At 38.7% G+C, this 15,529-nt stretch overlaps 1 protein-coding gene across 2 annotated transcripts in view; it reads left to right on the forward strand.

The window, feature by feature from the left end:
• Window positions 1-15,325, forward strand: part of pld1a (phospholipase D1a) — a 30,255-nt gene extending 14,930 nt beyond the window's left edge. For both annotated transcript variants that reach the window (XM_030719312.1, XM_030719313.1), the window contains 18 exons: window positions 158-310; window positions 843-992; window positions 1,770-1,853; window positions 3,958-4,039; window positions 4,321-4,431; window positions 4,634-4,819; window positions 5,382-5,595; window positions 5,820-5,948; window positions 6,279-6,397; window positions 6,779-6,892; window positions 8,744-8,854; window positions 9,197-9,285; window positions 9,428-9,541; window positions 9,698-9,747; window positions 9,873-10,007; window positions 10,523-10,676; window positions 12,468-12,585; window positions 12,812-15,325. In XM_030719312.1, the coding sequence (XP_030575172.1) occupies window positions 158-310; window positions 843-992; window positions 1,770-1,853; window positions 3,958-4,039; window positions 4,321-4,431; window positions 4,634-4,819; window positions 5,382-5,595; window positions 5,820-5,948; window positions 6,279-6,397; window positions 6,779-6,892; window positions 8,744-8,854; window positions 9,197-9,285; window positions 9,428-9,541; window positions 9,698-9,747; window positions 9,873-10,007; window positions 10,523-10,676; window positions 12,468-12,585; window positions 12,812-13,036 (2,338 nt within the window). In that variant the 3' untranslated portion in view covers window positions 13,037-15,325. The remainder of the gene's footprint in view (window positions 1-157; window positions 311-842; window positions 993-1,769; window positions 1,854-3,957; window positions 4,040-4,320; window positions 4,432-4,633; window positions 4,820-5,381; window positions 5,596-5,819; window positions 5,949-6,278; window positions 6,398-6,778; window positions 6,893-8,743; window positions 8,855-9,196; window positions 9,286-9,427; window positions 9,542-9,697; window positions 9,748-9,872; window positions 10,008-10,522; window positions 10,677-12,467; window positions 12,586-12,811) is intronic.
• The last annotated feature ends 204 nt before the right edge of the window (window positions 15,326-15,529 follow it).

Here is a 15,529-nt window from a genome sequence, read left to right on the forward strand (position 1 = left end):
TTCTTCCTACACCCTTTCCTCCACATGAAAAACATAAGAAATGATCCGTGGCAATCAGCAGAAAGCTGCAAAACTTTACATCTACACAGAAGTCATTAATTTCCATGTGGCTAATCACGATGACCACTGTGTGTATGTGTGTGTGTGTGTGCTGTAGCTGGCTTGTGGTGAAAGACTCGTGCTTGCTGTACATGAAGCCAGACACGGGAGCCATCTCCTTCGTCTTGCTGGTGGATAAAGAGTTCACCATCAAGATGGACTCCAAAGACACAGAGACCAAACACGGAGTCCGGATTGATAGCCTTTCCAGGTGAAATATCTCTGTGTATTTGTGCGTGTTATGGTTGAACAGTTGAACTTTGCAGCAGATGCCCAAATAGTTTGAGCGAAGCCTTACTGAGATTTCAAGACTTGGATACCTAAATGCAAGTTAAAAAGATAATCCTTCCTGTGACTTTCTTAAGATAAAATCAGTTTGTGATGAATAAGTCCAGAAGGTGCTTTTAGGATGAACACTTTATACAGATCTGCTAGTTTTTTCTGCTTTAAAAGAACACGACTGTCATGTCTCTCTGTCGGGAAACTATTAGAGGTTTTTTTTTTTATTTAGCTCCTTTTCATTCAAATGCTCTTTAGCCAGTGCTGATTTTATTTTATTTTTAGGAATCACTGACCAGCTCTCATATCTCTCAGAATGATAACAGAACTGCCTGCTTTGATAAACCCGTATGTGGATGCGCATGTGAAATGATACAAGTGTCTCATTCTCATGTAGATTTTAGAATATATATGCATAATCTTGTTTTCCTCTGGGTTTGTCTCTATACATATCTCTCTGGCAGGACACTTGTGTTTAAGTGCAGCAGCTACAGACACGCACGCTGGTGGGGTCAGAGCATTGAGAGCTTTGTGAGAAAGCATGGGAGGGCATTCCTTCGAGATCACCGTTTTGGATCGTTTGCACAAGAACAGGAAAACATCCCTGCCAAATGGTAACAACACAGCTGGCTGAACTGTTAGGGAGCTGGTGTGTGATCAGGATTATATAATGCAAATAATGTTTGCATCAGTTTCAAACAGAAACATTGTTTCTGACCCATTTAAGATGTGTCAGTTCGATCTAATGCTATAAATGTATGATTTAGACAAATGTTTTGTAGATTCTAATTCTGCAAGAAACCTGCACATTGTGTAAAGTACTGTAAATATAACTCAAATTAGGCAAATCTACAGGACATCCTATTTATTAGTCTTTCACTGGTAACTATGGAAATGTATTGGACCCTCCTTTCTGGCTGTGTTGCCACTTTTCCTTTTCTTATCTGCATTTACTCCCCCTCAGCTGGCAGATTCTCTGAGACCGAATCATCTGTGTGATAATGTCAATACATTGTTTTTGCGCTCAGCATGGAGTCAGAATGAAATAACCTGCTGGAACGTGGCAGCCGAGAATGTTTAAAGAACACTTATGTCATGGTGACATGGCTATGGGTGTTTAAGCTTGTAAGGCGGTTAGAGAGTAATGACAATCAGGGAAATGAACAGAAAGGTACCCTCGTTCTGCTCATGCTATTTGTGGTTTAATGCCAGTTTTGAGGCAAGCTCTAATCAGATAAAAGCTTTGAAACGTATCACCCAACTGCTACAAAGCAAAACACCACCCACTGTTTTTTTTTTTTTTTTTTTTTTTGCATGCCTATATGTAGCGTCACAAGCTCGAGTGACAGCATGTTCTTCTGCCCCAGTGTGATTCCCATCTTTCTTTGTAGGTATGTGAATGGAAAGACTTACATGGAGGACGTGGCTGACGCTTTGGAGGAGGCTAAAGAGGAAATCTTCATCACCGACTGGTGGTGAGTTCCAGTGTCTTGTGTGTAAACATACAGGATGCCAAATGATGTGCAGCGCTGAAGTGTGAGAATCCAGAATAAACAAGCCAGCAATAACAGTCTTACACATGTGCCCTCTTTGCATGCATTTTATGTTTACAGCTCTAACATCCAAACGTGATAGAAAAATAATCATGCAGGCATCAAATAACAGGAAAAAAAATGATGTCACTGTTGCAAATGGCCTTAATCAGGGCCATATATTACAAACCATTTCCATCTTAGTCCAGTCCTGGTTTCACCGAGCCTAACTGTGGCATTATTTGGTAATCAAATCAAAGATATAAACTGACTGAAGACCCTCAGCCAGTTTTCTAGAGGGACTAGAAGGAGCATCAGCAGGGCCATGACTGCACAGAGAAGCAATAAGTGATATTCAGTGATATTTGATATATGCAAACAATGGGAGGAAAAGTATAGACAGTTGTATTATAAAAAGTCTTAAAGAAAATAATATATTTCTTAAATTCAGCCAGCTAACTTTACATTGCCATTCATTAGGCTGTTAGTATTGTAAATTGTCTTTCTGTTTAATTTCTTGTTATTGTTATTTTATTGAGTATTCCAGATTGACCCAATTGATTGGTTTGTAAGTAAGCCATTGAGACATTCTGATTTGATGCTAAAGTTGTGAAGGAAGGCACATATCATGTGACTTTGTTTGACTTTAACTAGTAAACCAGTTGCATTTCTACCAGAGTGATATGGGTTTTTTAACCCCACTAAATGTTAAAGTCGCCCTGTTTTGGCAGGCCTAAAGGTTGGGCCCAGTGCAGCATATTGACCCAACTGCTCAACATCCTTTGATTTGTCCCTACTCAAGCCTTCAAGGGCTGCCTAGCTGCTTGATGATAGTGGAGAAGTTCAATGTGTTCTTATCTGGGAGGACAGTATAAAGAAAACTCTTTGTGCAAATGATACTTCAAAACTGGGTATCAATACATCCTGACAAGATAAACTCCTTTTTCAACTTGATCAAGGAAAAAATTCCTCTGCATAACTTGCTTCATAAAATAATATAATATTTTAGGATACTTATCCATGTCTCATTCCATAACAAACGATTGCTCTGAAGTAGATAATGTCATTAAAATAGCCTAACGGACCAAAAGATAAATATACAGAGTAATGGTAGTGGCTTATCTGAGCTGCTGCCAAGGAATGAAATGACTGACTGACACTTTGGTACCTGTTACATTACATTATGTATAACCAATAAGTCTGTGCTAGAGAGCTATGAGCTAGCTCTAAGTACTGCCTTGCACGGAGAATGGAGATACATTGACAGAAAGATACAGCCTCCATGTCAGTTTACACGTCTGCCCATTCACCCGCTCTGTTACAGAGCTATATAAATAAATAAATACATGAAAATGAAAACAAAATGTTTCTTTTTCTGTTGAAAACAAGTAAAACCTATTTTGTCTCTTGTAACAACTTGTAATACAGCAGTCACAGTGGCTTACTGTATTGCATTATACACTGGGGCTACAATAACCTGTAAAATGATGATATAAAGATGCAAATCTTATCATAAATGCAATCCACTTGGTTAGTTTGCATGGTAAATAAACTTTTCCTTGGACGCTTACATTGTTGCTATTTTTCAGATTGTTTTTTAAGGGGTTTTCTGCACTGTATTTGTCTCTGCTGAGAGAGGTGTAATATTCTTCCCATTGTAATTTCAAATATAATAGTTTATGGTTCCACAGAACCAAATGCTCCATTGTTTGGACGTGGCTGAAATGCCTAGGTTCCAAGGCAGTAATCACTAGGCTTATGGTCTCAACCAATGAGTTGTCAGCCTGTGTAATATGAGCCAATGGTATTGTAGAGATGTAAGCTCAGGATGCCAATGTGAATGACTCATGAGACTATATCATTATGTCATGTCTGTTATACTGTATGAAGAAATGTGCCGGTGGCTGTGATTGGTGAAGGCGAACATTACTTTTCATCTACCTTAATGAGCATAAATGCATCGTTTATTCATCTGAACATGCTTTTTAATGTGTCTGCCTTCTTTGGTGTTGACCTCTACCTCTCTCCATCATTCGTGTTTTATCAGGCTGAGTCCAGAGATCTTCCTTAAAAGACCTGTTGTTGAAGGCAACAGGTGGAGGCTGGACTGCATCCTCAAGCGCAAAGCAGTAAGTACACATTAGCATTAGCATTATGGATTAAAAAAATGACCACAGACCAACTACTGAGCGCTCAGTGTAAATGTTTCCCATAACTTTAATTTTATTCAATTTCAATGAAAAGTTTAAATTTTTATTTTTGATAATGCGCTTCTCCCAGTACTTCATATGGTTTAGGGTTACTAAACTTTTCATAATTAACTGCATATAAGAGCATGTCCAGGATTTATAAAATATTACAAACCAGTATAATATGAGAATAACCAAATGTATTTGTCTTTTTGTCACAGCAACAAGGAGTGCGCATCTTTGTAATGTTGTATAAAGAGGTGGAGCTTGCCCTGGGCATCAACTCAGGCTACAGCAAAAGGACCCTTATGCATCTGCACCCCAACATCAAGGTCAGTGACATGAAGTTAAGGTGCAAAAAAACAATGTAGTGGCACATTTCCCAAGTTATTCTGTGTCATAGACTGTCGTGAACAAAAATATTACTGTGATTTTTATGCTTTTTGTGATGTCCACAAGTTTAATGTCAGAATTTACTGTCACTGTATACAAGTGTACTGTATGCGTGCTGTGTGTCATGTGTTTGTGGTCCAGGTGATGCGTCATCCGGATCATGTTTCCTCCTCTGTCTATCTGTGGGCGCATCATGAGAAGATCATAGTTATTGATCAATCAGTTGCCTTTGTGGGCGGGATTGACCTGGCGTATGGGCGTTGGGATGACAGAGAGCATCGGCTGACGGATGTGGGAAGTGTGACACGCACTGTGGCTGTAGAGCAGGTCAGAAACACAAATTAATTATAATGTCCTATCCCTGCTTTAGGATTTAAGACAAGGTGAAAAATATCTCATCTGCTGACAAATGCTTCAAATATGAGGAGAGAGGGGCAGACTGACAAAAGTACTTCATTTACACACAGCTGCAGTTTCATAATTCCTAGATGATTAAGCCAAATGTTTTTGGTTGACTCACACTTGTGCAAAAGATATCGCGTAAGTGTTAATATCCTCCCGAGGGAGTAAATAGTTTTGAACTTAACAAAGCCATTGCCAGTACATCACAAGTCCATCCACACAAAAGCAAACCTCTCTCTAGCTGGTGACTTCAATCCTTATGTCTTCAATGTCCTTATTAACCTTGTTTGGCTGTACAAATTTATAAGTATTAAATATTTGCAACACCACTAGGCAGTGTAATGCAATATGAATCAACAGCACCACACAAAAACAGCTGTCTCTAATTTATCCTTATGGTTTAAGGTACATCATGCAGCGCTGTTCAGTGAAGATGCAATTTTTAATCTACGTACAGCTGAGTTATAGGTTGTGTTTGTGTTCTTAGGCCAGCTCCACTAACATTCCATCGAGTAGGGGCGTGTCCTCTGTTGATGGTGTCTCTCAGAGCAATGGACGAGGGACACCACCCAGTGATCCAGTAGATTTACCTAAGCTGAAGGGAATCGGTCGCAACAGGATGGCTCGCTTCAGTCTATACAGACTGAAGCACAAACACACTCTGCAGCACGTGGACAGCGTCAGCAGTGTCGACAGCGCAGGTGTGTTAAGACAGAGAGAAAAAATAAAAATCACGCTTCACTATTTTGGCAGAAGCATTCACTGATGCACCGTATCTATGCCAGTGGGGGTGTTGGTGTGGGTGAAAATGAGTGAATGAGAGGCACGCTGTAAAAAAGTTTTACTTTCAAATATAACAGCTATTTTAAAAGCTGTACGTTTACTTGCTATAGCATTATTATTCTGTATTTGTGCATGTGTGTAGGGAGTGGTTCAGTACGAAGCCTGAAAACAGGTGTTGGAGAGTTACAAGGAAACACTCGCTTCTGGCATGGAAAGGACTACTGCAACTTTGTGTACAGGGACTGGATCCAACTGGACAAACCTTTTGATGGTCTGTCTCACGCATGGACACACAAGACTTTATTTACTCCTGACGACTATTTTAGTTCAGTTTGATGGAGACATTTAGTCATATGGAAAACTAATATAGCGTAGAAATTAGTCGCATGTTCCATTTTTTTCACTCAGATCCTCTCCACTAAACACTCTGACCTCACTGTATATCTTCCTACCATCCTTACTGTACTCTCATTACGTTTCACTGTATTTTTTTAAAGCATTCTTTTCTTATTACTCTATATATTTACAGCCATCTTTTTCTTTCACATTTTTCAGTTCTTAATATGATTAATCTTTTTTGGCTTTCTTCCCCTCTTTGCAGACTTCATCGATAGGTACACCACACCCAGAATGCCTTGGCATGACATTGCCTCAGTGGTTCATGGTAGAGCCGCCCGGGATGTGGCGAGACACTTTATTCAGCGTTGGAACTTCACTAAGGTATGCTGTGTACACTGACCAAAAACACAAAGAGATGTAGAACAGAATCAAAATTGAACTTGTATAAGCAGAAATGTATAAACATATTTTTAGTGGGACTGCTACTTTAATTATTATGATTTTTCTATTTCTAATGCAGATTTATAGTTAGCAGAAAGATGATGTAATCTTTAAATGGGGAAATTATGACTCGCTGCTATAACTAAACTGAATCATAGGAAGGGTGGAAAACATAATGTAATCCTTGTGCTCAAGCTTTCCACGGCACTAAATTTTTCCTCCAGTTCCCCTGTTTATATTCTTTTTCAAAAAAGAATGCGTCTCCCACAGAGACTGTATTTACTGTCTCCTGCTCAAACTCCCCAAATGTCTTTTCTATAGATCATGAAGCCAAAGTATCGCTCCCTGTCTTATCCATTCCTGCTGCCTAAGTCTCACTCCGCTGCCAGTGAGCTCAAATACCAAGTCCCCGAATGTGTTAATGCCAAAGTGCAGGTAAGACAACATGCCAAGCACAAAAGAAAACATATTGTGGAAACTGTTGTTTTTGTCTTCATATGTCTATGAAGTGAGAAACTGAAACGAAAAAAGCCAAACATGAACAAACATAGTGTGAACAATGTGAAAAATAAAACTCTCTATGGGCCAGAACGTTATATAACCACAAGGTTTGCACTTGCGATTGACACCGAAGGGTTTATAGCCAGAAGGAACCAACCTCTGAGTGAAATTGTTGCCTAAAATAAGAAGTGCACAGACAAAACATCACGACTCCATTACTTCATTGTGCTTTGAGTACTTTACTTTCTTTTATTTTGTTAGCCATCTATTAAATGTTTCTTTCCTTGTGTGTTTTTGAAGAGACACCTCTGTGAACTTAATGTGCAGTCTTTCCATTTGGATGTGTTAAAATTATGCTCATATTATACTCAGTACGTATTTGCCAAATATGTATACATAAGTTATAACCTGGTATACAAGGGAAACTTAGATAAAGCAAAATTTTTATTTGCAGTATACTGCCTGTCCTGATATTTAGCTACTACTGATAAATAATACATGCTCTAGTATTATAAAACTTGTTTTAAAAAACAAGAATTGGGTGCATAGTCTGAATTAATTTAGGATTTTCTGTAATCCACACAGAGTCAAAAGTACACATCCAGGCTCAAATATATACATACACCCCCACTAACACAATGCATAATTGTGTCCAAGTTTCAACTGTGCAGCTGTTGGTTTGAGGTGAAGCTGAAGTTATTATTCCATACATTTTGTACAATGTATGTGTACCACCGGCAGCAAAACAGACTCATGTTGCTACCACCGCCGTGCTTGATAGTTGGTACAATGTTCTTGGGTTTGAAAGCCTCACCTTTACTCCTCTAAACAGACTTCTTGTCACTGTGGCCAAGTAGCTCAATCTTTATCTTGTCGGACCATAAAACTTTTTCTCCAGAAGGCATTTGGCTTGTGCATGTGGGCAGCTGGAAATTTCAGTCAAGATTGAAGGTGTTAAGTTTGGAGTAGGGGCTTGTTTCTTGGTCAGCACCCTCTCAGGCCGTGGTGATGTCAAACTCGTTTCATTGTGGACAGTGACGCTGGTGTTCCAGCAGTTTCCAGTTCATGGCAGCCTTGAGCTTTGGTGGTTCTTGGTTTGTTCTTCAACATCCTAACCAATTTCCTCTCATTTGAGGGTGACAGTTTGTGTCTTCTTCCAGACCCTGGCAAAGTTGTGACACTTCCAAATAACTTGTACTTATGTACAATTGTTTGAACTGGTGATCTTGGAATCTGGAGTTATTTAGAAATGCATCCAAGAGACCTTCCCAACTTGTGTAAATCTACAGTTCTTCTTATATCTTCACTGCATTTCTTGGACTTGCCCATTGTTCCAAGTATTGGTCAATCCAGTGAATGCTGTCAGAGAGAAACTACCAGGTGCAGTCACTCACGAGAAGTTTATAGCCCTTGGCCTTGTCAAAATAAAAGACATTGTACAACCTTCAGCACCACTTATTAAAAGAGTTAAGAGACTGTATATTTATATTTGAGCCAGTATGTATACTTTTGACCCTGTGTGGATTAGAGAAAATCTTGACTTGTGCACCCAATTCTGTTTTTTTTTTTTTTTTTAAGTAATCAAAGATGAATGCTGTGCAATCATTCCACTGTGGACAAAGAACAGTTCAAAGAAATCATTAAAAGCCCCAAATTATCATGACATTCATGACCATGATGAGTGTATGTAAACTTCTGACCACAGCTGTATCTATGCAACACCCAAGGACTCAACACACATTCATATTGGTACTGTTTTATTAACCCAATGTTTGTGTGTAAAAGGTGTTGCGGTCAGCTGCAGACTGGTCAGCAGGCATAAAATACCATGAGGAGTCCATCCATAATGCCTACATCCAGGTCATCGCCAAGAGCAAGCACTACATCTACATCGAGGTAAACCAACAGTGAGGCTCAGGTGTAAAAATAAAGGACAAACACTGTAATATGAAACTGATATGGGAGGTTTATTTCAAAACATCAAACTGTTATTTGACAGTGATTCAAAACAACTCGTGAACTCTGAAATGTGTTAATATTGCCAGTAATGAGATGTCTCCAGTGAGAATCCTTTATTATATGTCAGTGTGAAGATACTCTCATATTTTGAAATTGAACTCATTAATCAGAAACATTAAACTAAAATTGTTTTAGTGAAACCAAAGCCTCGCAGCCGTAACTGTTTTTGCTTTTGCACCTCAGGTTTGTGTCAGTCCTCTCTCTCTCTCTCTCTCTTAGAATCAGTTTTTCATTAGTTGTGCCGACAACAGGACAGTCCACAACAAGATTGGAGATGCCATCATTGAAAGGATCATCAGGGCACACAAGTATTTCCCTTTACTTAAGCAATTTGTTTGTTTAGTAGTTGTAGTTTAGTAGAAGTAGTTGTGATTGTAGGAAAGTTGTAATATATAATGCAGATCTTTCTGCACCTATGTCTATATGTGAATCATGTATGTTTGCTTACAGAGAGTCTAAGAAATACCGTGTGTACGTGGTCACCCCTCTGCTTCCTGGCTTCGAGGGAGACATCACCACTGGTGGAGGGAATGCCATCCAGGCTGTCATGCACTTTAACTACAGGTGAATCACATGACTTTTTCAAAGGACTTAGACAGTGTATTGAAAGAGGAAGGGGGGAGGGAAACGAGAAAGCACATATGGAAGTGTTATCACACTAGAATGTTCTCATGTGATGTTTATACACTTTGTGGTGTGTTTTTAATTTTTTTTTCTCAGAACTATGATAAGAGGAGAATACTCCATCATCTCCCAGCTAAAGAAGGAGAGTAAGTTCAGGGATAAACTATGAAATTAAGTATTCTGATACCTGATAAATTGCTGCTATTGTTCAAATTTCATCCTCTGACTTAATAATTTCTAAATTCTGTTTTTGATCTTTTCTGTTTCTCAGTGGGCGACCAGTGGATGAACTACATTTCCTTTGCGGGACTTCGGACTCATGCTGAGCTAGAGGGACGCCTCGTCACAGAACTCATCTACGTCCACAGCAAGATGCTCATCGCTGACGACAATACAGTCATCATTGGTTAGTCTTTCTCTCATCTCACCTTCTGTCACTTTCCCTTCTTATGCTGTTCTCACCAGCTACTATTTGAAGAAACTGACTGCTCTGGCTGGACACCATCAAAATGTGAGAAAGCTAAAAATCTGGTTCTATTTCCTCTTCTTTCACCATGTGAATGGCTAATAAATTTGCATAATAATGCTGTTGTCAATATGTGTGGAGTGCTACATTGCTCTGTTGTGCCACCTGCTGGTGTATAAGGTTCAGCTCACCCTTTCAACAAAATTAAAAGCACTTCATAACTTAGAGATTCCACATTATTTTTTCCTCTTTAAAATTGTACTCTTGTATATACAAATGAATCAGATTAAGGCAAAAAGATATTGTTTATGACAGTATTTATAAATTGATCCCTAGCAGGATTCCATCACTTTGAATGTGTTAAAAAAAAAAAGAAAAACATAGGGTAATACAGCAACAAAGCAAGTTAGCTCAATAGACAAAATTCAGCTGGTAGTTCTGTGTGTTTGCTGCAGGTTCTGCAAACATCAATGACAGAAGTATGCTGGGCAAACGCGACAGTGAGGTGGCAGTGATTGTTGAAGACTCTGAAAAGGTTGCCTCAGTCATGGATGGTCAGGAGTATGAAGCTGGGCCTTACGCACTTGAACTGCGCCTCGAATGTTTCAGGTACGTGTGTTTGTATGTGTGTATGAGAGATAGAGATAGAGAGACATGCTCAAAAGCACACTGTTATTTTGTGATAATTTTGCTATTTTTGACTTTTGATAATAATGAAATGTTTTTGTTTATTGTGCCCAAAAGCCCACTGCACCATTTAAAGAAAGGTTAATGTACATGTGACTTTGAAGCAATAAATAAAGAAAGAAAAAGATATACACTCCCTGGCCACTTTATATGTACACCTCGCAAGTACAAGGTTGGACCCTCTTTTGCCTTTAAAGCTGCCTTAATTCTTCATGGCATGAATTCAACAAGATGCTGGAAACATTCCTCAGAGATTTTAGTCTATATTGACAGGATAGCATCACACAGTTGCTGAACATCCATAATGTGTTCCACCACATCCCAAAGTGCTCTATTGGATTGACATCTGGCAACCGTGGAGGCCATTTGAGTCCAGTGAACTCATTCAGTTCAATTCAATTTTATTTATATAGCGCCAAATCACTACAAACGGTTGTCTCAAGGCTCTTTACATTGTGAAGTAAAAAATACCTACCAGCGATTACAGTCAACAGTCAAAATGCCCCCCTCTATGAGCAAGCACTTGGCGACACTGGGAAGGAAAAACTTCTTTTTAACAGGAAGAAACCTCCAGTAGAACCAGGCTCAGGGAGGGGCAGTCATCTGCTGCAACCGGTTGGGGGTGAAGGGAGAGACAGGACAAAACACAAGCTGTGGAAGAGAGCCAGACATTAATAATAACTCATGATTATCGCAGAGTGGTGTATATACACAGAGAGAGTGAAAAGTGGTGAATGAAAAAGAAACACTCAGTCATATGAACCCCACAGCAGCCTAGACCTATTACAGCATAACTAAGGGAGGATTCAGGGTCACCTGATCCAGCCCTAACTATAAGCTTTATCATAAAGGAAAGTTTTAAGCCTAATCTTAAAAGTAGAGAGGGTGTCTGTCTCCCTAATCCAAACTGGGAGCTGGTTCCACAGAAGAAGGCCTGAAAACTGAAGACCCTGCCTCCCATTCTACTCTTAATTATCCAAGGAGCCACAAGTAAGCCAGCAGTCTGAGAGCGAAGTGCTCTGTTGAGGTGATATGGTACTATGAGGTATTTGAGATAAGGTGGGGCCTGATTATTCAAGGCCTTGTATGTAAGAAGAAGGATTTTAGCTCTTCAGCTTAGCTGACAGGAGTGGCACTTAGTGTGGTATTCTCCTACTGTAGCCCATCTGTTGCATTCAGAGATGCTCTTCTGGATACTTTGGTTGTAACCGGTGGTTATTTGAGTTATTGTTGTCTTCCTACCATAGTCTCACCATTTTCCTCTGGCATCTACAAGGCTTTTTTTCTTTTTTTTTGCTCAGAGAACAGTTGCTCTCCTGATACTTTCTCTTTTTTTTCTCTTTTTTGGTCTTTACTCTGTAAAACCTAGAGATGGTTGTGTGGGAAAATCCCAGCAGATCATCAGTTTCTGAAATACTCAGACCAGCTGTCTGGTACCAACAACCATGCCACGCTCAGAGTCACTTAAATCACCTTTCCTTCCCCATTCTGATGCTCAGTTTGAACTTCAGCAGGTTTTTTGACCATGTCTACATGCTTAAATTCACTAAGTTGCTGCCATGTAATTGGGCGATTAGATATTTGTGATGATGAGCAGCTGAATAAGTTTACCTTACAAAATGGCCACGTATGTACATATTTTTTTATGCCTGAAGATTTCCCCACTCATTGAAATGTTTTTTTTCTCTCTGTCTCTCCTGTCTTTCTGAACAGGACTATCCTTGGAGGCCACACTGACACAAGTATTGACCTGTCTGACCCCATCAGTGATCGTTTCTACAAGGAGGTGTGGATGACAACAGCTGGTCGAAATGCTACCATATATGAGAAGGTAGAGTGGACATAATAATATCACATGAAGCAAAACAGTGTTCCCTTTGTTGAATGGTAGTAAATCATTTTAACTTAGTGGCTTTAAGGAAGACATAATCCATCCATCCATATATTCCATCCATCCATCCATCCATCCATCCATCCATCCATCCATCCATCCATTTTCTTCCATACACAGATAGAGTGGCAAAAACTTGGGCTTCAGTGAATATGTTCTGTTGCAGGTATTTCAGTGCCTTCCTTCTTCCCTGGTGCGAAATATGTCAGAGTTGGAGCAGTTCCAGTCCAGGCCAGGTTTGGCCCAAACAGAGCTGGCCCGAGCTCAGGAGGAGCTGCGCAAAATCCGTGGCTTCCTAGTCCAATTTCCTCTGGATTTCCTGTCTGAGCATAATCTCATGCCCTCCGTTGGAACGAAGGAGGCTATGGTTCCAACTGAGATCTGGACATGAAGGGTGTCAGCCCATCACCTACAGACATGAAATGGACTGTTCCTTGAGTAGACCTCTTGTGGGAAGTCTCTGGGTTATGTTTGTCACAGTTTAATGATGAAAAATATTTAAAACTGGAGTTGCAAAAGCTCACTTTTGAATAATATATTTCAGAGATGAGAGTCAGATTTACCAATCTCTCCTTGCTTGAACCGACTGCTGAGCATTGACAAATCTATCAAATCTATTGCTACTGGAAAACACTAGCCAGTAGTTATAGCTTGTTAGGTTTAGCACTAAGTTTTTGGATATGTTATGCGAAGAACACAGAGGCATCTTTTATTGCATTGTAACTGCATTCAATATGTGGAGTTGAAAGAAAGACAACATGAAGGCTGGGTTTTGGGAATCAGTTTAACTTAAATTCTAGATTCTTAGACCTTTGAACTGTAGAAGAGGCTCATAAGATGACGAAAACTTCTATGGGACCATGATGATGAAGTAGAAAACTTTTTTATGACACTAACAGATATTTAGCTCTGTTTAGGGATCACAAAATTTACGCATTAGAGATGGTAACACATGTGATTTACTGAGTTTGTGATGTGTGCCCGTAACATGCATTAGTGCCATGTATGCTGTTTATGAGCTCATGGAAGAGTTAAGTCTGTTAAGTATGTGCTGCTTTTGATAAATTATTTGAATCTACAAGCATGTAATCTCAGATGTGTTTTCCAGATTTTCTTTGTACAAGAAATTGAAACTATGCTTGCTCTTTACTTGTTGGAACCTGCACAGAGACAATTTTACACTTTCAAGAGCAGTGCACAATTTACCAACTATGCTCAAATCTTGTTAAAATGATTGCCATGATGCATGCACCAATCGCACCTCTTAAAAAAAAAAAAACAAAAAAAAAAAACCTCTACATAGACCTTATATTTCTTGTGTTTTGTGACACACATTTTAAAAATGAGATCTGAACATTCTGCACAGCTGCAATCAAAATGAGCTATGTTAAGCTAACCCAGGTGCAACACCTACTTAAAAAAATTATTATTATTAAAATTATTATGAAAGAGGAGATCAGTTAAATGGCTAAATGGTTGTCCCATTGGCTGGATAAGACAATCAGAAAGACATTTCCTCTTTGTTCAGCAGATGGTGCTATCTTCCTAAAAATGCAGTCTGTATACAGAAGCCAGTTGTAAAGTTAGAGAAAAGATCTTTAAGATCTTTTTGTTGGGTTAAAATGGATTTTGAACATTGTAACAAAAAACATACAGTAAAACAACAACAACAATTTCCATTAAGCATGAAGCTAAAGCTGGTTGTAAAGCTTTCATATGAAGGCAGTCTTTGAAACTGCTTGTTTCCACTTTCTGGGTAGTCCTCGCTGTTTTCCTGAGTGAGATTCTTTTTTTTAATCCAGATTGAAAACAGCATTTCAAGCACTTTTTTTTTTTTTTTTTTGGTAATGCATCAGCCCAGAGTAAAAATGAGCTTTTATTGAGATACTTGTGAAATGTGGTCCAGAAGCAGTTGATATCTTTTGTAAATGTGAAAGTATGGACTCGTGTTACCTGATTTGTTTTAAGTTTTAATTTTTGCCACGCTGTCTTATTTGAACACCAAAGTCCCCTAAATGTGAAGTTGAAGAACCACTTCTTTTTAAATAAGTCATGCCCATTTATTGTGACGAACTCATAAAATGTTACAGCAAATTACTGGGTTAACATTTTCACAGTTGTTATGAAACGTTAAAGGGTAACGTTTGAGTAATCAGAAGGAGTTTTGCAAACTTGTTTCACCTGGTATGGATCTCCAGTTTTATTACATAACGGCAATAAAACCTTTGCCTTCATAACCGCCGTGGGAATCACTGCTATTTGTGTAACAGAAGCAGAACATGTTGGTTAGAATTTCTTGAATGGGACCAGGAAATTGGCTGATTTAAAAAGTGATACTATTTGAAAATAAGGCTACCTTTGTTAGTACAATGAGAAAAAAGCAAAACAAAAAAACACTTTTACATTTAAAACTGTTTTGATTTTGACAATATTGTCTGTTATGTTTATTATTTATGGAATTTAAAGAATTTAACATTCTTTAAATATTTATTTTTTAGATGTATGTCATGTCCATATGGATGATTTTAGATTTGTAATTAGCCTTTTACTTTTTCATACCCACCTTGAACTTGTCCTGTAAACTCTCTGAACCTTGGTCCTTCATTCAGTTTATGTACAATACTTTTTTTGTACAGTTAAAAGATTTGTGATATCTATTTGTTCATTTAAAACAATGTAATTAAAATGACTAACAAATACAAATATCTTTGGATTTTTCTGGTCTCCTGACTACATTCCCATTTTTATTACACATTAATTCAATTAAAACAGCAACTTTTCTGTCCAACTGTTAATGAACAGTGCCCAAAACAACTCCGGTGGAGTCAAAGTAGGTGAGCTAACACATATTTCTCTTCTTATGAAGCAGCTAAATCAGCAGCTA

This window comes from Archocentrus centrarchus, chromosome 22, assembly GCF_007364275.1.
Source record: "Archocentrus centrarchus isolate MPI-CPG fArcCen1 chromosome 22, fArcCen1, whole genome shotgun sequence".
Taxonomy (NCBI): Eukaryota; Metazoa; Chordata; class Actinopteri; order Cichliformes; family Cichlidae; genus Archocentrus; species Archocentrus centrarchus.